Here is a 21,781-nt window from a genome sequence, read left to right as displayed (position 1 = left end):
CTCCTAGGCTGTGTAAAAAAAGGTTTCCTTTTGTGGAAAGCAGATCCTGGTGTGTTCACATATCTCACACCATTATGGGAACATTACTGGACCTAGGAAGCACTTAACTAAGAACTACTTCTGGCTCATCTGATCTAAACCTGTCTAGTAGGTTTAAAAGTATTGGACTCTGAAAGGGAGACTCTGTCATCATGTAACTATGTGTATTATTTTAACCAGCGGCAGTGCCATACCAGAAGATTTTCCTTATCCCAGAGTTCCTTAACTTCTTAACAAGTTAATTTTTGTAGTTCATGTAGTCAGAAAGACAGTTCTATTATAATTTAAGTGAAGATTTTGAAAGTACCTAGCAATTTTGGTTCTCTGAAACATTTTAGCAGGACTTTGTAACTGGAAAATATTTTTTTTTAAGATCTTGCTTATTTAAGCATTTGTTTGTATTAAAAATCTACAGTATTTATCTCTGTCATTTCTGAAAATTCAACTATCCCATACTCATGCTAATAAAAACTTCATAATAGCTGCCAACTTTTGCGCAGCTCCTGGCATAACATCTCGTGCAAGTTACTTAACAAACCAGGTTTCCCATTCCCATCTGGTTTGCACATAAGCATAAATTAAAAAGATGTGGATTTGCAATGAAGTTTTTTAAATAGCCAAATTAACCTAAGTTCTGTTTAGAAAAGTGTGCTCACTCAAGGGTGAAATATACATTTTTTAAAGTTCGCACGATTAAGTTAGAGTTTTGGGACATTTATGTAGAGCCTGATGGAGACACTACCTAAGTGCTGCTGTGACTTCTTCAGTCAAGGGCTGTGACATATTGCCCACAATACATTTATACTACAGGTAAATACATAAAGACAAATGTTAAGCTGCCATCCAACACTCACTTCTAAGTGTAAAAGATCTTGCTGCACATAGTTATTTCAATAATACTGTAAGGGGTCAGGAATTTACTTTGACAGGACTTTCCTACTCTTTCTCTCAGCCTCTTTGTGGTACAATGTACGTCTAGACTTATGTCCTCTGTTTTTGTCTATTGCAGATGAATATAGCCATGTGGATAGAGATAGCACAGCCAAGTAATTACATTCTTATTTTTTAATACTGGACAGGATTGAAACATAAACCCCAGCAACATAAAAGCATGAGGTCATTGTTAGGGGGATTTTCTTCCCATGAGCATGGAAAAAATGTCACTAGCAATTTACCTGTTTCTCACTAGGCATAGTCAGAGGCTGTGATTTTAGTGTCCATTGAACTGAGCAGTTGAGCAGCAAACTCCCTAATCAGCATACTTTTTGAACCTTGCGATGGCAATATAAAGATTATGAATAATAACTTATACTACAATCAAAATAAATAGCTTAGAGAACAGATGTAAGTGAGAAGGTCAAACCTTCTTTTTCTTTATTTTTACAGCAATAGATAAATAGTGCAGTTGCTCTCTTTCCCAAAACTGTTTGTTATTAGATGCATATCTTCCTTTCTTTTACTGCTACATTTTTAGACTTTTTGGTTTTGTTTTCATTATCTTCTGGCTCGTTTTTTTAACCCTAATTTTACTTAAATGTTTTGCCTCAGTGACAATACTTCCACAAGCTGATCTGAAATGTTAGTGAATCACTCATCTTGGAGTTCATAGTTGCAACCTGAAATGACAGCATAGATTTGAAATTAAAGTACGAGATGTTTACAGGTTTAAAGTCCGCTTGAAAGTTAGGAGATCTATGAGAAATTTCTAGTAAACAAAAAGTAAAAAAAAAGTAAATCAATAGTAACCTTATCTAATTAAGTAACAAAGAACAAAATTAAGTCTTGGAAAATCTAAGTCTTCAGATTATAAACAACCTGGCTCACTGGATAGAAGAATTGCCTTTGTGAACAGTGCCACAGTAGATGACTTGCTGACCTTTCCTTCCAATTCACCGAGTTCACAGTTAGTGCTGTTATCTTTAAACTCACAAAGCTTCAAATGCCTTTCTATTACTGGGCAATATTTCATTTCTTCATGATAAGAAGTTGGAATAAAGCTGAGATCATGTACTAACCAAACATTTTATCCTGTTATGTTCAGGAGATGAGACAAAGACAAAATTACAAGGGAAGCCTTGCAAAGCAACACCTTAGATTTGGCAGTGAACTCTGAGCTCTAGAATCTTCAGAATTATATTTCAGGAGAGTGTTGTGCCCTTTCAAACATGAGATGAACATTAGATGTCTTTTTGTAATGGAATGTTTAGATATATGAGTTGGATGAATAAGAGGAGAGCAACAACAAGCAGGGACAGCAGATTGTGACAGCAATGAATTGCAGTGAGTGTGACAGCTGTGACCTGGGGATGCTTTAGACATGAGGTGGCTTTCATCACCTGCCCATGGTTTCAAAGGCTCAGCTTGTTAGCAGTTTCACTACATCAGGTTTTTTTTTTCACTCAGCAGAAAGATATATGAAAATATAAAGGACATACCTAATATTACCAGCAGCTTGAAATAATTCTACATCGTAATATTTAGAACAGAGCAGCATGCCAGAATCCAAAATTGCACTGTATCTCTGTTACTCATAGAAAGAATTAAGAAAAAAGCAGAAGAAACCAGTATCTCCAGCTGAAAAAGTCACCAGTGGCACAGTAGTTTTCGATTGCATATTAAATACGCGAGACTACATTTTGCTAATTCTCTAAATATATCACAGCAGTGGTTGCCTTATACTTGTTTATAAGGTTATATCTTCCTGTTATCCAATAGCAGAAAATTACTAGTAATTTATTTAACTGAGGTAGCTGCTGACAGATTTTTTTTTAATAACTGTTTATTGGTCTATTCTGACATGAAATTTTATTTTCATGCTTATCCACCTTTTCATTTTTCAATGGCAATATATGTGTGTTCCTATTGATGTAATTTAATGTTCCTATATTTTTCGCCAACAATTATTGTCAAAAAATTATTTGACAAAAAATCCAAATAATAGGCAAAAGGTAGAAGTATGACACTGCCATGCAGACATGACAGAACAGAGTATGGTTAAATGTCTCATGTCAGGGTGGTGGTGAACAAGTTCAGAGAGTGGACCTGAAAGGAAATGGACTCTAAGAGAAAAATGAGGGAGTTCACTTCACGGAGGAGGTGGGCAGCAAAGAAAGGCACTGTAGAAGCTTCAGTTTAAGTCTTCTGTGACTGCTGTGTGAGCAGCCTTGAGTTTAGTGCAGACTTTTAATATCAAAAGGTATTGATCATCATAAGAAGTTTCAGCATAGAAGAGTTTACTGATAACTTATTTTCCAGTAACAGAAATTATGACTTTTTTTATAGGATTAGATAAATTAATTTTCAAAATTGGCTGGCACACCATCCTGTAGAGACAGGGGCCATAGGAAGCGCCATGAAAGTACAATTAGACATCCTGGATAGAAACCCCGTCCAATTTGCTGCTATTACAACAAAGTAAAATTTTCCTGTACTATAAACTTGAGAAAACTGCCAGAATTGTCAATATATCAGATGTTACTGTAAAATCTTTAGATGTGCCTGTCTTCACTCATTGAGCAAAATTACATCCAAAGCCTATGTTATAGGGCCATTACTGAATTTCAAAAGATGTAAGACTAACATTAGGAAATACCAGAATGCCTCTACAACCTTAATGTGACAGCATTCCATCCATATAGTACAGTACCATTTTAATTTCACCATCACATATTGTATTTTTCCGCAGAACTCCTCCCTTATTCAGCAAATTGGTGGTTATTCTGTATTTGATTTTTTTTTTTTTTTTTAATCAGTGTCTGGTCCAGTCTTATTTAACTTACGTTATCTGAATCCTGTGTTGAATGTAAAAATTTTCTACAGACAGTTCTGTGCCTTACAGGAAAAGTAGTATGCAAACAGTGGTAGATGCATATTTGCACCATTGCTATGAAGCTGGGTGTGCTATACATGTTTTACAGAAACAGATTGAGAACAAAATTAATTATATCAAAAATTGGCAGAAATTCCCTTTTTGGATGCCTAACCTGAAAACCTCCTGACTTTTCAGGTAACCTATTATTTCTAGAAATATTTGTGCATTTAAAACAGAAATTTTTACATTATTTAAAGTGATTTTCTTGAGTGCATAGAAAAATATACTATACAAAAGTGCATGAAGAGTGAAGCTACTTTCATTTCCTCATTATCTGATACATGAAGTAAAATCAAGTTTTCTTCTTTGTATAACGAGAAATTTGATTTAATATAAAACATTTAAATAGTAAAAAGTAAGTACAATAAATATTCTAGAATAAAAATAAGACTATTTATCAGTTCCTAAACCACCTGCTTTTACATATTGGGAAAGCAAACATGAAAATTATGATATGCCTATAAAGTTTGAAGTATATTATAAACCAAGTGAATATTTCATTTTCTTTATATCATGACTGAAGAAAATATGATATCTTAAAACTTAAAGCTATGAACTTGCCCATAACAGAAAGAATCTCCAGGTTGTTTTTTTTTATGTTAATATAAATGTGTATATGCACACTTACTTCTGTTTCTTCCTTTAACATGAGAAGGTTTTAGGTCAAACTGCAGCTGAACTCCTTTATCATGGCTTAATCATCTTTATGTTAGAGGACAATGCGTTACACCTCATTAATTAGTTCTATCTATATGATTAAAATTATTTATTTTGACTTTTAATGCAGTTTTTTTATAATGAATTTAGAGGATGGTTACTGTATATCTGGAAAGTTGTAACTCAGCATAATGTCTTTTTTAAAAAAATAATATGGGATCCTGTTATTTGTTTTAACACGTGTTTCTGAGGTGCAGTTTGAAGCTAATAGCACCCATATGCTCATATGAATTAATTTGTGTCGTGTAAAATAGATATCTACAGATAACACACGATGCAGAAAAGGTAGTACAAATTTTTCTGTTGGGCAATTTGCATATTCACATGTGTTACAGGGAACTATGCATGTGGTGTAAGATTAATTTGGTGCAAAATGGCCATGAGGCCAGGTACAATGGATGGGATTCATTTTCCTGTCTTTTAGGGCATAATTCACTGAACTTCTTTCAGATAGCTACTTTAGAGTGAGGTGAATTGTACCTCGGAAATGTAAATGTATGGGTAAAAAAATGAGCCTAGGGTGACTAGCTCAGAAGTAGACATTTGTACTGTAGACAACTACATTTCATCAGATGAATTCTTGGTGTTTGGCTGGATGTACCATTGGGATTGACTTTGAGGGGTGAATTCCCGCTGCTGCTTCTTAAGCTTAAATGGTTGCTTTTCAAGTAAGATTAGATTTTCAAGAGAGGAGAGAAAAAATAAAAAAGAAGTCTGTCCAACTTGCCAATAAGAAATTGCTAATTCAATTTGAAGAGGTTTTTTGCACATCTATATATTTGCATGTTTCATGGTTTTTTTTGTATGCCTTAGAAGGATATTTTGGTTGTTAGTCCAAACATACATTTCCAAGGCTAAATATAATCTATAAATTCAATTGAAATGATACACCCAAAAAATAAGCAGGTCCAAAATAGTTGTCAGGACATTTTTATCAAAATCCAGAATTCTGTGCTATGAGGCTCTGTGGCACTTCCCGCTTCATCATGGTTCCAAGCTGTCAACACCTTGGACACCGCTCTAGTTTCACCATGTTCAAGGGTTTACTTTGGAGTCTTCTGTTTTGACTTCCTGTCAGTTAACTGCTGCTGATATTCCCAATAACCCTATACTAAACAGAACAATAAAAATCAAGCAATTCCAATCAAGCAATTTTGTCTGTCGATCTCTTCCTACACTTTGTGTTATCAATTTTCAGTATTCTTGTGATGGGAACAGCAAGGTAGAATCAATGAAAAATTGCAGACATAAAAGTAAAACAGAAATCGAATTAACTTAAATTGGTCCAAAAGATAAATAAGTTCAAGATATTCACAAAGAGAGAAAAAAGTCTTACACAATTATCATGGATTATGTTCTTTGTAAGAAATAGATCCACTATTTAAAACAAAAGTGCAATGGATGACGACACAAAACATTTGAGCTCCTGAATTTCGATTGGGATTAGAAGTGTGTCTGTAAGAACAAGATGAGAAAGATGACATGTGCATCAGTGGGAAGTTAGCAAGATTTTTAGCAAGCTAGTGATACTATGCAAATAAGGAAATAGAAATGAAAATTTATAGCGTTCAGTCAGTTTGATAACACACATTTTATAGTAGTGATTGAAGAACTTATTATTAGCCGAATTCATCTCGTGATTCTCAGGACTAAATGTTAATTTGGAGTCTCAGCATTTTAGACTAAAGCTGAAGGAAAAATGAAACTGTAAAATCAAAATATCCTGTTTTCAGGGAATACATAAGATACCAAAGTAATTAATTTCTTTCACTCATTCAACTAATACAATGTCAAATAAGTATGCCATTTTACAAGAAAGCCATTCCTGGAATACTTATCACACAAAAATTAGATCAGTAAGGAAATGAAGAGCAAGATGTCTGTGTTTTGGTCCTTCTGAAAGAGAGTATTATAATTTCACCAGAAAAAAGATCGGAAGCTAGGTGCCTTCCCAGAAAGGTTGGAATATTTTAAACTATTCCAGATTAAAAGTTTTGGTGGTTTTAAAATTAACAGTGTATGAAACGGTGTAGTGTCATGTGTCCTTTCCCCAGTATGAAGCTACCTAAACTATTGAAAAGTATGACACTGAAAATAAGTGATTTTATCCTCTGCACTTCAATGACTTAAAGCACAAGTGTGCTTTAGGAGTTTGTTTAACAATGAAGAGCATCAAGACAGCTGAACGGTTTTAATAGCAATATACTTCTACAGCTATACTTAGTTGCATGTCTAGAACTCAGTCCATGACTAAAATTAAAGGATGACTAATCCCACAGGATGAGTCTTATGCAGGAGCAAACTAGAACAAAGAAAGAAGCTGAGGCTGACAATACCTGTAGGAGAGAAATATGCAGGCAATGAAGCTGTGCGTGCAAATCCAGTCGGCTGTTGGAAGTAGACATATTCAAATTTTGTCAGAAGGATTCTGGAATTTTATCACTAAGGAACAGGAATGGCAAAGAATAAAGAATGTGTGTGGAAAGACTGAGGTGGTGAGAACCTAGAAGACATCACTTCCTTGTCTATCATCTTAAGAGCAGGAGGATTAATCCTACACGTATTACCTGAAATGTGTTCTCGTGGATAGTGATATAGGGACCAACAGCTGAACTCCATCAAGTTTATGTTTTGGTAGGTTTTTGAGGAAGACTTTTGATAATGAGGCACTTTTCAAACACTGAAAACATAACGCTGGAGCAAGAGGCAAAAAAAGAGATTAATATTGAATAAATACCTCTGTGACCTGGTAAGAAGAAAAAAGATATGTATATGATACAGGGGGAAAAGTATTTATGGTCTTCTGGATACCATTACTGATATATTAAAATAAATCTTAATAGGAAGTTAGCAAAAAGGAACTTTTGGAATGAGATCTTACAGTATGGTCTTTGCATCTATGAAAAGAGCTGTTTGAAAAATGTAGAAAAATGTCGATAAGTACATCAAGACACTTCTTTTTTGCTTGGAGACAGTGTTATGTTGTGAGTGATATGTGGCATTCTGGAACAAAATTGGAGGGGTTTCTAATTCCAGAGACAACTTCAATTTCACAAGTTAAAATCTGATAGTTAAAATCTTATACCTGTTTTTTACAAAACAAAACAAAAAAACCCAAACAGAAACAAAAAAAAAGCCAGTGTCACAGGAACAATTTTGTTATTTATGAAATGGACTTGGTATTGAGGGTGTGTAACTTATAATGTCAGTGGAGTAAGAGTACAGGAAAATGCATTGTATATCCCTAAAGTGAAAGTTTCATATATGGTAGGAGCATTTTTGGAGGAGTTAAATGCCAGATTCTTAAATGCTTAGGATTCATAATTTGGATCAGATTGTAAGATTACCAAGATAAATAATGCTCCAAATTTGACCCTTAAGAGTATGTTGTCCATTTCTTAGTATAGCCTTCGGTTCTGATGCCTAATTGAGAGTCTTACCAATTTTGAAAAGTTGGTCAACCATATGTTAAATTGCTATATACGCTCTATATTGTTCATACTACTTTTTTACTTATAAGTACCTGTAAAAACAAATAGGGAAGCAAAAAATGGAGAAAAAAAGGTGGCTAGTGAGGCTTATGTTTTACAAGCAATAAATAATTCTGTATTTCATGTTTTCTAGTAAATATTGTCAATAGGTTTTTGGGAGATACTCAGCTTATCAGCCAGTAATGAAAGGATAATGTTTGTGTCATCCTGCTACCACTCCAAAAGGCAGCAGATCATTTGTAGGTCCTCTCTGTCAACCTGGTGTGGACATCTCGAAACCCTTCATGGCTCAAATGGCTCAAATGTGAGCAGCTGAATTGAGCTGTAGGTATCTGGTTTTGGGGGAGACTCTATTGACTTTATTGTCTATATCTCAGTTGACTGAAATGGGAGACACCTCCAAGGTGGGCTGCTTCCTGTGGCGTCCTAGATACAGGTGTCTGAAGTTTCATCCCTAGCTCATGTGTCAAAACTGCATTTAAATGTGTTGATTTCAGACTGTATTTCAAACTACAGTTTCCTCACAGTTAATTTTAGCAAAGCAAAGTCACTCAGATTTTTTTTATTTATTTGTTTGTTTGTTTGTTGGGAGACAACAAGGCTAATTACAGTACAAGCCAACACCAGGTTCTCTAGAGATATCTTTAATTAAGTGGAATTGAGTTTGTCCTCAGAGTGGATAAGTTTTAGGAAAAAGGCTGGACAGTGGAGAGTATCCTAGGTGATTTCTATTGCCAGGTTTATAATGCAGTAAATTCTGTTTCTTTGCTGTGTCATGTAGACCTGTAAAAGAGTGGCATTTTGCAGAAGTTACAAAATAGCTCTGATCATCTGAGTTATTTCCTGAACACATTTTTACACATTTCCTTTTTTGAAAAATTTTAACGTGGAGTCTAAATGTAAAGTTAATATTTTACCACAGACAAAATCCATCTTTTCTACACAAAAACTCTAGTAAGGAAGACAGCTTATATTGATATTCCAGCACCATTAGTTTATCACTATGACTTTTTAGAGCTACAGAGTATTTCAATTTATTATTAGTAGCATTTCCATTTATTATTTCGGCTAGTTTTGATAAAGACAAAAAATTGCTATAGTCTATATTATTGATTGTGGAATTATGAAGCAAGGATATAAAAAATGAGTTAAGATATTAAATTAATTTCTTTTTCATTTCTGCATAGTTCAATCCTATGTTTTGTTGGGGTTAAAGGGTATTTTACAAATGAATTGATAAAGCCAGTATATGTAGTTTTCTCATAGAGTTTGTCTGCTGTGTCGTATTATATGTGAATAAAACTCGTTATCTGTTTTGTTTGTGCAGTAATTATATTTTGTTGTCCTGTGCATTCCTTTTGCTCTCTCCATCTCATAATACGTGCTGTAAAAGCGCACATAAATAAATAGGATAAACAAATTAAGCTGTTTAAATAAATTAATTTACTCTGCAGCTCTGTATTCAAATCTTATGTGCTCACTGGATTTCATTTTAATGAAACCCTTCTAAGAACAATACATTGTATGCCAAACAGTGAAATTATATATTAAATGAATGATTAAATATAGCGTGTTCCAATTTATACCAAATCTGTACGCTGTGCATGCTTAAATCCTCCTAAATCTAAAGAAATAAATCTTCTACGTTCTGAAAACATCTGCATTATAATCCTCCTCTTGAATACCCAGTTCATGGACATATAAACACAATCAAAGTCATAATAAGCCTAGAGCTATGATGCAGTTAAGCTATCCTCATCAATGTTTTTAACTTAAAAACCCGAGACTATTAAAGTGGAATCCACTTAAAAGTCTTGAAACACTGCTCTGAAAGGTCGTCTCCCACTCCATCAGTAGGCCCATTGAATCCCTTTGCAATCAGAATCTCAGGTTTAGTAAATATTTATTATAAAGCTTACCTGGAACAAATCTATTGATTACTATAGATGGTCGTGTTGCTTAGTTTCATAGGAATGCATTTAACGAAATATTCATCTAGCTACTGTGCATGAAAAATAATGACTGCTGCAAAAGCAATTTGCAGTGTGAGGAACGTGATGCTCCTTTCAGGAAAACTTTTAAGCATTTGCAGCAGCAAGTTTTCATATGTATTATTAAACGCGTGCTAATTGTATTATTTCATTACCGAAAGCTTTTAGTGAGTTGAATGAATGCAGTTGTTTGTTCATTGTTTTTGCTTTGGGGTGTGGTTTTGTTTTTTTGGTTTTTTTTTTTCATTAAGGTCAGGATTTCAGTTATCAAAAGGAAGAAAAAAAACAAAACACAACCACCCTAGTTTATCATTTTCAGTCCCCACCGGTAGACTTCCCTTATAGGAACTATTTACTTTAATCACTACTCAACCAAACCAACCTAACTCATACGTATTTTAGCAATGACATAGAGTCTTGGGAACTATTAGCAATAAAGAGGAAACTGCAGGGAAAGACAGAGAATTTTCTAGAAAGGACTATTCTGCACTCAGTTCCCGTTGTTTATTGTTTTTGTCAAAGTTCTGTGTAAATATCGGATATATCTATCTGCTACATACTGACAGTTCTCCCATAGCAGAAGTGCGGTTCGAACCTCGCGCTCTAATTTTCAAAATCAAGGAACATCTCGAAGTGCGTCATAGCTCCTCCTGGCTACCATGCCAGGCTTCTCCCTGGGTAGAAAACCATGAATGGGCATTTTTCCCCATTTTGAAGTAGTGATAAGGCCACACTTCCAAAAAATGTGGTTCATTCTAGGTTTGTGCTCCATGGTATAAACAGACGTTTGGACTATCAGCCACGTTACTGGTATAGGTTCAGTGGGGAGATAATATTTTCTTTTTGATCCAGAGCAATTCTGTATGATCTCATTGCTCAAGAGGCCTCTTTGAAATTAAAATGTGGTGTAAAATTCAGTGTAAGGTAAAACAAGTGTCTGATCTTTATTTTTTTACAAAAGTACTTTGTTGCTCATCCTATAAGGCTAAGGTCTATAAGCTAGTAAACAAAATGTATATTTCCAATTCAACATCATGCTCACAGAAGCGAGGAAAAAAAAACAAAAGCAAAAGCGGTCAAAAGCAAAAGAAAAGCCTTGTTTTTATAAGCAGTCCAGAAGGCAGTTTAAAAGCCTGATGGGATGAGCAGCGCTCACATTGCATACTAAAAGGTCTAACGTCCTAAAACTGCTAAGTTTCCTTTGAGAATACTCTGCAAATCCTGGACACCTCAGCAGAGGAAAGAATGGGTTGTGATTTAGGAGGGAGGTACGGTTTAGGGAACTGATGCTTGGAAACCACAGGGGTTTCATTTAACCTTGCCTTTTTTTTGCAATTATTTTTCCTGGGGTCTAGGAACGTGTTCCAGACAGCCCTTCTCCTGCTCCTTCTCTTGAAGAGGGCCGAAGACCTGGCAGCCATCCATCTTCTCACCGAAGCAGCAGTGTGTCCAGCTCTCCTGCACGGACCGAGAGTTCTTCAGACAGAATCCGTAGGTCACATTCTTCTCCTTGTCACCACTTTGAATTTGATTAGGTGCAGCTGGTTTTTCTAATCAAAATGCCCTCGTCTCAAATAGATCTCATATGTATCATGTTCGGAAGTTCAGCTGCAATAACTATCTCCCAACATTATGTTCGCCAGTTTACAGTATCATAATATCTGATGCTACATTAACAGGTACTGATATAAACTGCCATCATGTCATATTAAACATAAAGATATGAGCTATGAAATACAGAATTGCAGCCGGGAAGCAATTTGCTAGATTAGTTCTAGAACTGAACATATAGTGTAAACATTTTTTAAAGAAATTGAGTTTTATTTAATGTGGTTACTCTGGTTTGAATTCTAAATTGAATCTGAGTTCATAAGCAACATTTTAGACGGTAGAATTGCTTGGTAAAGAGAAGAATTAGGTTAAATCAATTACAAAATGTGCATACTTTATAAATTTTTTAAATATAAAACTTTGTAATGGTGAGAAATATGATACAGAGACTATTATCACCTCATAGCTCACAAGGGGCAGAATGAAATTAAACCGTGGTGTCCCACAGTGGTACCATTTTTATCAAGTCTCCATGTATAGGGTGCAAATTACATGACAAAGACCCTGAATTCTATGATATTCCAGCAAAACATATTGGAAATAAAGGTTTTAAACACATTTTATGGATATTTACTTAAATTCATATTACACTTGTCCATTCCTTTTATTATTGCTCCCTTGCACGTTTTTGTGCTTTTAAGCCATCTTTCCACAAGCGGAATTTGTCAGTAGGTGAAACTGGAGGATTTGGCATGCAGATAGAAGGCCATGAAATAGCTATACGAAATACGTAGTCGTGTTGATTAGATGCAGCACATGTTTTTTAGACTGCTTCCTTTCAGGCTCTCCGCAGACTCAGGAAGCCGACTCTTCATTGACCTTCAGATGAAAGATCTTTCATTACTATGTGATGAAAAATGACTTACCAAAGAAAATAAATGAGGCCTGACCATGACAAGCTGAAAATTCTGTTTTCTTATCACTTGGACGATTCAGAGTGCAGATTAAACTGGCATCCCATATACTGTGACCTATCTTATTTCCCCAGGTTTTTATGAGTTTATAAGTAAAGTTCTGGGAAAAAAACTCACAACCCTAGGTTTCTTTTTGTTTTGTTTTTTTTTTTTTAAATTGATTGAATAGTATATTTTTTAACAACCATTGAAGACCTTTTCCATTGTTCTCTAAATAAAAAGGTAGATTAAATTGAGGGATACTTACTGTTTTTGCTAAGGAAGGACACCTTTTTCTTTGAAAAAAAGGTGCTGTTCAGCTTGCTTACCAGGAGGGAGAGAGGAATGGGACCTTTGCACAGTATTTCTTCCAGTGTGAACATAACAGAGTTCCTTGAACACTGGATGACTTATTTATTTATAAAATAACTTTTCTCTCCTATCTGATTTGTTAACATCACACCTGATTCTTAAGTACATCTGGTTTTGTGGTGCCAGCAAGAGTAAGTTGACTACTACAGAAATATGGGTTACATATGTAAAAATGCTTTGTTGAAAATGGCGTAAGCCTCTTGCAAATACAATATCTCAGGATAGAAGCACAGGGATATAAACTACCTTATATGGGTTTCTGAGATGTGTTTAGGACTCATGAAGGTCTATTTGAGAACTGATGGAAAGAGCTTTTCAGGAGCAAATAAGTAATTCTGCTGTTGCGCAGTGTATTTTGAAAAATAATGTTTATCACCTAGAAGGCCACAATGCTTGATTTAAGGAAGTTAGGGGCTGCATATTGGGAATGCTAATATACAAAAGCTTTTGTACAACTAACTTAAAAAAAATAATTAGTAAGTATCTCAAGGACAACCTTCTTTTCTGGTTTGCTTCATTTTGCATTTCAGTTCTTGTTCACAGAATCACAGAATTTTCAGAGTTGGAAGGGACCTCTAGAGATCATCTAGTCCAACTCCCCTGCTAAAGCAGGATTGCCTAGAGCACATTACTCAGGACTGCATCCAGGCGGGTTTTGAAGATCTCCAGAGAAGGGGACTCCACAACCTCCCTGGGCAGCCTGTTCCAGTGCTCTGTCACCCTAACTGTAAAGAAGTTTTTCCATGTGTTGGAACGGAACTTCCTATGTTCCAACTTGCACCCATTGCCCCTCGTCCTGTCACTGGGAACCACCAAGAAGAGTGTGGCTCCATCCTCCTTCAACACACCCTTTAGATATTTGTAAGTAGTAATAAGGTCTCCCCTCAGCCTTCTTTTCTCCAGGCTGAAGAGTCCCAGCTCTCTCAGCCTTTCTTCATAAGGCAGATGACCTCCCTCGACCTACTAGACACACTCTTCCCTATGCAGCCCAGGATTCCATCGGCCTTTTTGGCAGCAAGGGCACACTGCTGGCTCATTGACAATTTACTATCTACCAGGACCCCCAAATCCTTCTCCTCAGAGCTAGTTCCCAGCAGGTCCACCCCTAACCTATACTGGTGCCTAGCATTTTTCCTCCCCAGGTGCAGGACCCTGCACTTGCTTATGTTGAACCTCATAAGGTTCTCCTCTGCCCAGCTCTCCAGCCTGTCCAGGTCCCGCTGGATGGCAACGCGGTCCTCTGGAGAGTCAGCCACCCCTCCCAGTTTGGTATCATCAGCAAACTTGCTGAGGATACACTCTGTCCCCTCATCCAGGTCATTAATGAATATATTAAACAAAATTGGACCAAGTATCGACCCCTGGGGGACACCACTGGTTACAGGCCTCCATTTAAAGGAGAACCTTCTTTTCTGGTTTGCTTCATTTTGCATTTCAGTTCTTGTTAAATAAACAAGAAAATGTTTGCAAATATGTAACTTTGTCTAAAGATACTGAGTTCTTTTTTTTTAAAATAAATTGTTTTAAACCAGAAGTAACAGGAAGAAACTCTCCTGCTGTGTGGATACTGATAGCACTAATTAAGTAACTTTGTAATTGTTAGAATTCTTGTATAATTAAGAGGAAGACTATATAAAGTAAGTACAAAAGTGTATTGTTAATATGACGGCTGATTTTCTTTGTGCCTGCGCTTGTGTCTAGCAGCTGTCCATCAGAACGGGCTATCTATGAACCAAATGCTGATGGGTTTGTCACCTAATGTCCTGCCTGGACCTAAGGAGGGTGATCTGGCTGGTCATGACGTGGGACATGAGACAAAAAGAATACACATTGAGAAAGGTAATATGAATACTATGATTTTACTGTTTCAGTGTAAAACAAGTACAGTCTCAACAGCTACATAGTATTCTAATTGTGATTTTTTTTTTAATTGTTTTTTTTTATTTTTCTTTTTTACTGTTTCACAAATTAAATCATAACAGGATGATAGCTTTCTTGGTGCTTCTACTTTGTGGTCCTTGTGATTAATGAAGAATATTTATACGAGGGAGGAATTTCATAAATATTGCAAAGAGGGATGAGTGAAAAACAGTTTTATATTACTGTTGTGTCCCTGGCCCTTCTACAACAGTGTTTAGGTATTAAGTTTCTGTTCTCCATCCAGTGGACTTTAATGACCTACTTCCCAAAGGGACTGAGCACCGTGAAAATTAGTCCATGTGTGCAAAAAGGAAAAAGGCTAATACCAAGCCATTAAATTAGGGAATTGCATAAAATGAGGCTGGTACATATTATATAATGGGATTTAAATTTAATTGAGTATATGACCAAAGTGTTTGATCTAGGTGAATAGTCCACAAGCACTTATGCTGATTATGACACCATTTCATCTCTGTTGGTATTCAAAGTTAAGTTCCTGTTCAGGGTTGTTACAGGGGATTTTGGAGGGCTGGCGATGGAATTTTAAAAGGTGTATTCTCTGCATTATGTTTACTTAATATACATGAATTTTAACTGTTATAGACTAGAAACATTTTGGTGAAAGAGAGGTTAGAAATATGACATATCCTTAAAAAAAATATTTTGTGGGCTTATCAGAAAAATCAGTTCTCTGAGCACAAGAGGAAAAGTAAAGGTATAATAGCCAGACATTGAAACAGAGCCAGAGAAACTGCTGCAGTAATGAAGATTTCAGAATAAGACATTTTGTGCCATATTTTAATAGCTATGATACCTTCTCTGTCTTGTGTTTGAACACTGAGATATGAAAAGGAATTAAAATCTGGACAATTCTATTCTGGACAGGTGGCATTTTTAATAGGATTACCGGAAAAATTAATGGAAACAACATTTCTTTTATATAAACCATTTAGTTTGGTTCATTGCACACACAACCTGTTTTAGCTTATACTATGCCCTCACTCAGCCCCTGCAAATTGTATCCCCACTGTGAAGTATGATGTGATCAAATAGGTTTGTTTTGAATTTCCATAAATGATTTTATTTCAGCCTTTGAAGTTACTCACTTAAGTGTAATCAGACTGGTAAATCCTGCAAAGAGAAGTACATATTAAGAATTGCTACTATTCTCACATGTCATTCAGGTTTTTTAAAAGCTTTGTTTATAATGGTACCCCAAATGTATTTTCCAATCTGTTGCCAGTTCACGTTTTTGCAAGATCTGTTCTCTGTAAAACTGCTGAGAATTCTTTTTTTTCCTCAGTCCTTGTTTAGGTCAAACCTTATTTTTTGCTCTTTTTTTCCCCCCTCTGTTCCAGCCTGCTGAATTAATGGTAAATATTCATGGGCTATCTAGATTGATAGGGTATACTAAATTAAAAATTGTTTTCTGTCATGACTGCATTTATCATGTCTCACATACCAATCTTGTAACTTTAATACTAATCTAATCTGTATTAAAACAAGTGATTTAACTTAGAGATGTTTGTGGAGATAGTAATTATCTACTTCTGTCACTGTGAGCTTGCAATCATATTTCCAAACTGTTGCTTATCACTACAAATCAGTCAGAATGCAATCATATTTAAAAATGCTAACAAACGTATGTAGGTGGTGGTGCTCTGCTTGTTGAAACCCTATCACCTTCATCATCTGATTCAAAAGAAAAAGAAAGAGGGTCAATCAGAAGTTCTGAATAAGTATCATAAAACATTTAAACATTATTGTGTTTTCTCGTAAGCCACTTTTGTTGGCAGAAATCTATCAGCTGCAACTAAAATGGCTTTCAAATGAACCCAGGAGAACCTGGGAAATCCTGCCTGGTAAAGTACACCCTGTCTTTTCTCTTCTCTTCTTGTCCCCTCTTCCACTAAAAAAATGAAAACCAAAAATCTCTGAAGTGATCTGAGTTCAGGGAAAATTTGTTTACAGTCAACTGAGAATTTAAAGGGGGAAAGTTATAACAGAGACAGCTGATCAACATACCCGATTTTGAAAAGACTTAGTGTATGTCAAAGAGGAGAATTATATGTCTAAACTATATGTCTGTTGGATACAGGAGAGAAAATGCCATTTATCTATTATAAGCATAAAAGAAAGGAGCTAATTTACCCAGTCCAAACAACATAATATCATATATTTAGAAACAGTTCTTTGCCACTTGCAAAGTGAATACCAGTTTGAGGGTATTCAGTCTTTCGAAGATCATGTGCATTACTATCCAAAATTCATCCAGAATCATTATAGGTGTAAAAAATTTATTTTGCTGGGGTGGTTTAATCTACCAGTAAATCTCTTGTGCCATTTTGTTTGGATTTTTTTTTATTTGCCCTAGGACTGTGTTCAAAGTCCGTTCTCAGGTTCTGGTGTGTGTAGCCTTGAGTAACCCTAGCTTCCATTGGAGCCAGGTTGTCATTATTCCACCAAGAATCAAATTAAGTTCTATGTATCTGGTTCACTGCCTATTAAAACTGGAAAGTTTGCATTGGGCTGTGGGTCAATATTTGTTGCAGGAAAACAGGAAGAGTTTCTGTTCTCAAAGACCTTGTATGTAAACCATGGGTGCTGGGAATATTTTCCAGCTGCTGACTCCAGATGTGCAACTTGGCCACATCCTAGCTTCATGTTGGGGCAAACCCCAATGTACGTGTCTGAAGTTCCACCCACTCCCTGGATTCCATGAGAAGAAAACTTAGATTTGCAAAGGGTTATGTTGTGGTCCTAGTCTGGACTAGGGGGGCTGCAGAGGACACCGCTGAGCACTTCAGCCCCACAGTTCATACATAACTCAAGAATTCATTATCTGTATAACCAGAGAAGTCAATTACCCTAGATTTCCAGGATTTTTTCCTTATTAGAGCATGGCAGATTTTCCAATTTTACTGAAAGCAGGCTGTAGAACTGCAAATTATCCTGGGAAGAAGGAGGTAAATTCAAGTACACGGTGTTAGTTCAAGTACTTGACAGCCATCATCAAAACCAAGTATCTAATTTTGTAACCTGCAATTATGGACTATTTGATGATGCACATTTGGTCTTATTAGGTCAGATTTCGCAAGAAGGACTTACGTGAAGTATAGGAGTCATATTAGAAAAGATCCATTCAGTGTTTTCCATTAAAATTAAAGCTCTGGGTCTTTTCAGGTAAAGTTAAGTTTCTGTGACTCAAAGAGTTTGCTCTAGGTAGTCCCTCAATTTGGGTGAGGTACATTTAATCACTTATCCTGCTCAGCTGTTATCTGAGGTCCTGCAGATCTCCCAGGCTGAAGTTGCGAGAAGTGTATTTTTGATGTTTTCTATGGGGCTGAATACTTGTTCAGCTCTTCAGTGATGTTGTCCATTAAATCTGGAAATAACACAGGAAGAAGGAACTAGCGGAGAACCTCAGGGCTAGACTACTGAATCCTGATCCTCTTCTTGCTCATTGATATGAAGAGTTCAAAATAATCAGTGGCTTGAAAGTTAAACACCCCCCACCACCACCCTTGGAGATGTGGTTCCTAATTCCTTGTTGGCAGGAGAGAATTGAACTTGCGACACATTTCGTGGGCAGTATCCCTAATCGCTGTGCTTTGTGTAAAAGAGGGTAGTATATTTTACCGTCGTCCCTTTGCCCTTATGACCCAGACTCTGGTTGTATGGGGTCTGCAAGGTGGAATTTATAGCTCAGTCCTATTGACAGGGTTTCTCTACATGTACTAGCTCCAGATAGCTGCATATGATTTCCTGTTGACTTTACACAGACTATAGTTGTACTTATTAACTTCATTAGATCCCAATTTGCAGTACCTGGTTTGGGTAAAGTTAAGTGGTGTTGGAGGCAGTGGCTGCTCATAACATCCCTTGACTGGTACCTGCCTGGCGATACATACCCTATACACTACATAGGAATGTAAGACCCAGCTCACTTCAGCCCAAGATTCCTTTCTGGGGGACAAACACCTAAAAGTTAGTTGCTTTAACACCAAATTTAGATGCCTAAGTGTTTTATTGGATCTGGCCCTAGGGCATCAGATTAGAATTTTCTGTCTGCATCAATTTATATTTTTTTAGATTGACACCAACAGCAAATGAAGCCTGAATGTCATGCTTACATTTTAAATTGAATATGTTATTTGAGGTGTTATGGGAAGGACACTCTCTTGTTGAAAATGTGCATGCTGTTTTCTATAACAAAATATAAAATATTCACCATGTTCACAAAAGAAGCTAAACTATTTCTTTCAGAAAAGCTTTTAAACTATGATATTAATGGAAATTTCTTAAGTAATTTTCAGATAATCAACAATAACTGCTTCTTGACTACTGTGATAGCGGCAATTAAGGTATACCTTTATCAAATCCACATACTAAAAAGTCCCAGTCTTTCTCTCTGATTTTATTTTATCCCCTGTAGGGATGTGAGCCATCTTAGACCTCTGGCTAATATCTTATGAAATAGAATATTAAGATTCCAAAATATCCTTAGTGCAAAATGGAAAACAATTTAAATATTCCAAAGTTATAGTTAGAATTGTCAATAGCAGTCACACAACAAAAGGGGAACTAATGATAAATATGTCATCTTACATAGTTAGATATTCGTCCAGCATTATCAGCAGTAAATTCTTTTATAATCTATACACAGTGTAAATATATATCAAGCTTGCTTATTCACCTTAATAACCATAGAAACATTTTTGGATATATGCTCAACAATATCAGCTTATTCACCTTAATAAATCTAGAAGCACATATGAGTATGTTTTTATAAATATGAATGACTCAAAGGAACTGTTAGCATCAACAAAGACTCTCTTCTGTCTGAGCTGTCCAACAAAGTCAGCAAACAAATGATCCAGAACTTTGCTTAAATTCTGTTTCTGATCTGTGTTATTTTAGTTCATTCTCTGAGAAAGCCATTTTTTAAAGGGAGTTGTTACCACTTAACCTACAGAGTTATTTTCATTCACAGTTCTGTCCAACTGCTTGTGTTAAGATACTTTATCCATTCGTTTTCATTTGTGTATCCGTACATGCACATGGAGATACTTATACGATATGTTTATTTTACTGAATATTCCATTTTAATGTAGCAAGAAGAATATAAACAGAATTTGATGGGTATCTATATGCAAATACATTTACAGTTAGCACGTTTCAGGTCTACGTACTCACTTCTTAAATGTTACGTATTAAATTAAATATATTAGTTTGTAATTCCTTAAGATACTGAGTTCAGGCTATGTATTGTACATCATCTAGCACATTGTGAAAGTGATCTTGATTTGAACTTTAAATACTCCTCAAACCCTAAACAGATAGCAGTCAAATTTGTAACCTATGACAGACGATATAAAGATCCACTAAATGAAAGGTTCGAGAAAGCTACTATCACCAAAATAACCTTTAGACATTCTGGTTGTTGGTGTGTCTTTTCACTCAGGCCAAGAGGCTCAAGAATGCTTAAAGTACATTAAAAGCTATTACAGTTAATGGACTACAAAGGTGAAAAATAAAATCGCAAGTTTTTACATAATGGGTTGTTGTTTACTAAGAAGCTAGAAAACATCTATTTTTGTTGCACAGAAAACACAGAAGCTTTTCATATCATTGACTAGGATATGAATAGCATATGTATGCAGGAAGGAGTGCAAAGGTAGTACAAACTTCTGGAAGTTTTTCCTTTCGCAAAATATTGGATAAGAATATTTCTAGAGAGTCTAACTAAGCCATCCTCCAACCAGGCAGTTCTTCAGACTTGTTTGCTACTAAGGAGCTTTAGAAGAAGTTGTTGAGGCCCCATCCCTGGAGGTGTTCAAGGCCAGGTTGGATGGGGCTTTGAGCAACCTGGTCTTGTGGGAGGCGTCCCTGCTCATGGCAGGGAGGTTGGAACTCAATGATCTTCAAGGTCCCTTCCAACCTAAACCATTCTATTATTGATTCTGCTAGGGTAGTAGTAGTTTTGACGCAATTTATGAGAGATTTGCTGTACCGTTTTCACTTGACTGATATGTCTGCATCAGTTCCAAAACATCCCGTGTGAACTTGACTCATTGCCACGAAAATACGTATGTGCATACCAGTTACTCTGTATTTACAGTGATTGAAATGCATCTTGGACATATCTGACTTTCTGAATACGCTCAAATGAATTACATGTGCACAAAAGATTCGGTATATTCTAAATCTGTTAAAAAAAACCCTCTGCATATGCAATTCCTTTGTGCCTTGTGCCCTAAACAGTTCCCAACAGGTACTTTTTTTCCTTTTGTTTCTTTTTTTTTCTGGTTTTTTTTTTCAGTGGTCATTATGTGTCCTTCAGGTAATAGAGCTTTGAAGGGTCTTTATAGTCTTTGATGGTCTTTATTACATATAGAGCGGAGGGGAGCTAAAAAACCCTTTGAAATAGTTTGTGTGCTCATTTTCATTTTTTTAATACATTGTTAAACAGAAGGTGTAATAGTAATAGATAAGATGTTAGAAAGAACTTTTTTTTTTATCATGCTACCACGACGCAGTTTTTAAATCATATTTGCCTTTGTGTTTGCTGCTAGGAAAGATATGGTATAGGGAATGAAGTTGATGAAGTTATGGCTGTTCCCACTAAGAAGAGGGATATGTCCCGTAGCACTATAAGCGTGACCACACAAACATGGTTCTGTTTCTCTAAAGTAGTTATTTTTAGTTTTCCGTTTTACTAGTTATAAAAATGCATTTGCAAAATAAGAAAAAAATGCATGATATGTCTAGCTGCTCTAGAACTGAATTCTGAAGACATTAAGAAACACGTAATTGTTTTGTAAATTTAATGGGAATATAGAGTCATACCTATTCTTTGTGAAAATACACATAAGT

General features: G+C 35.8%; 1 protein-coding gene across 1 annotated transcript in view; it reads left to right on the top strand.

Annotated features, from left to right (window-relative positions):
* DACH1 (dachshund family transcription factor 1) overlaps positions 1 to 21,781 on the top strand; it is a gene marked incomplete at its 5' end in the record, with an annotated part of 177,038 nt that overhangs the window by 58,306 nt on the left and 96,951 nt on the right. The window contains 2 exons of the mRNA XM_009886091.1: positions 11,465 to 11,600; positions 14,690 to 14,824. Coding sequence (XP_009884393.1) covers positions 11,465 to 11,600; positions 14,690 to 14,824 — 271 coding nt within the window. The remainder of the gene's footprint in view (positions 1 to 11,464; positions 11,601 to 14,689; positions 14,825 to 21,781) is intronic.

This window comes from Charadrius vociferus, unplaced genomic scaffold, assembly GCF_000708025.1.
Source record: "Charadrius vociferus isolate BGI_N301 unplaced genomic scaffold, ASM70802v2 scaffold495, whole genome shotgun sequence".
Taxonomy (NCBI): domain Eukaryota; kingdom Metazoa; phylum Chordata; class Aves; order Charadriiformes; family Charadriidae; genus Charadrius; species Charadrius vociferus.
The sequence above is the reverse complement of the archived record's forward strand: the minus strand, read 5'-3'. Positions and strand labels throughout refer to the sequence as shown.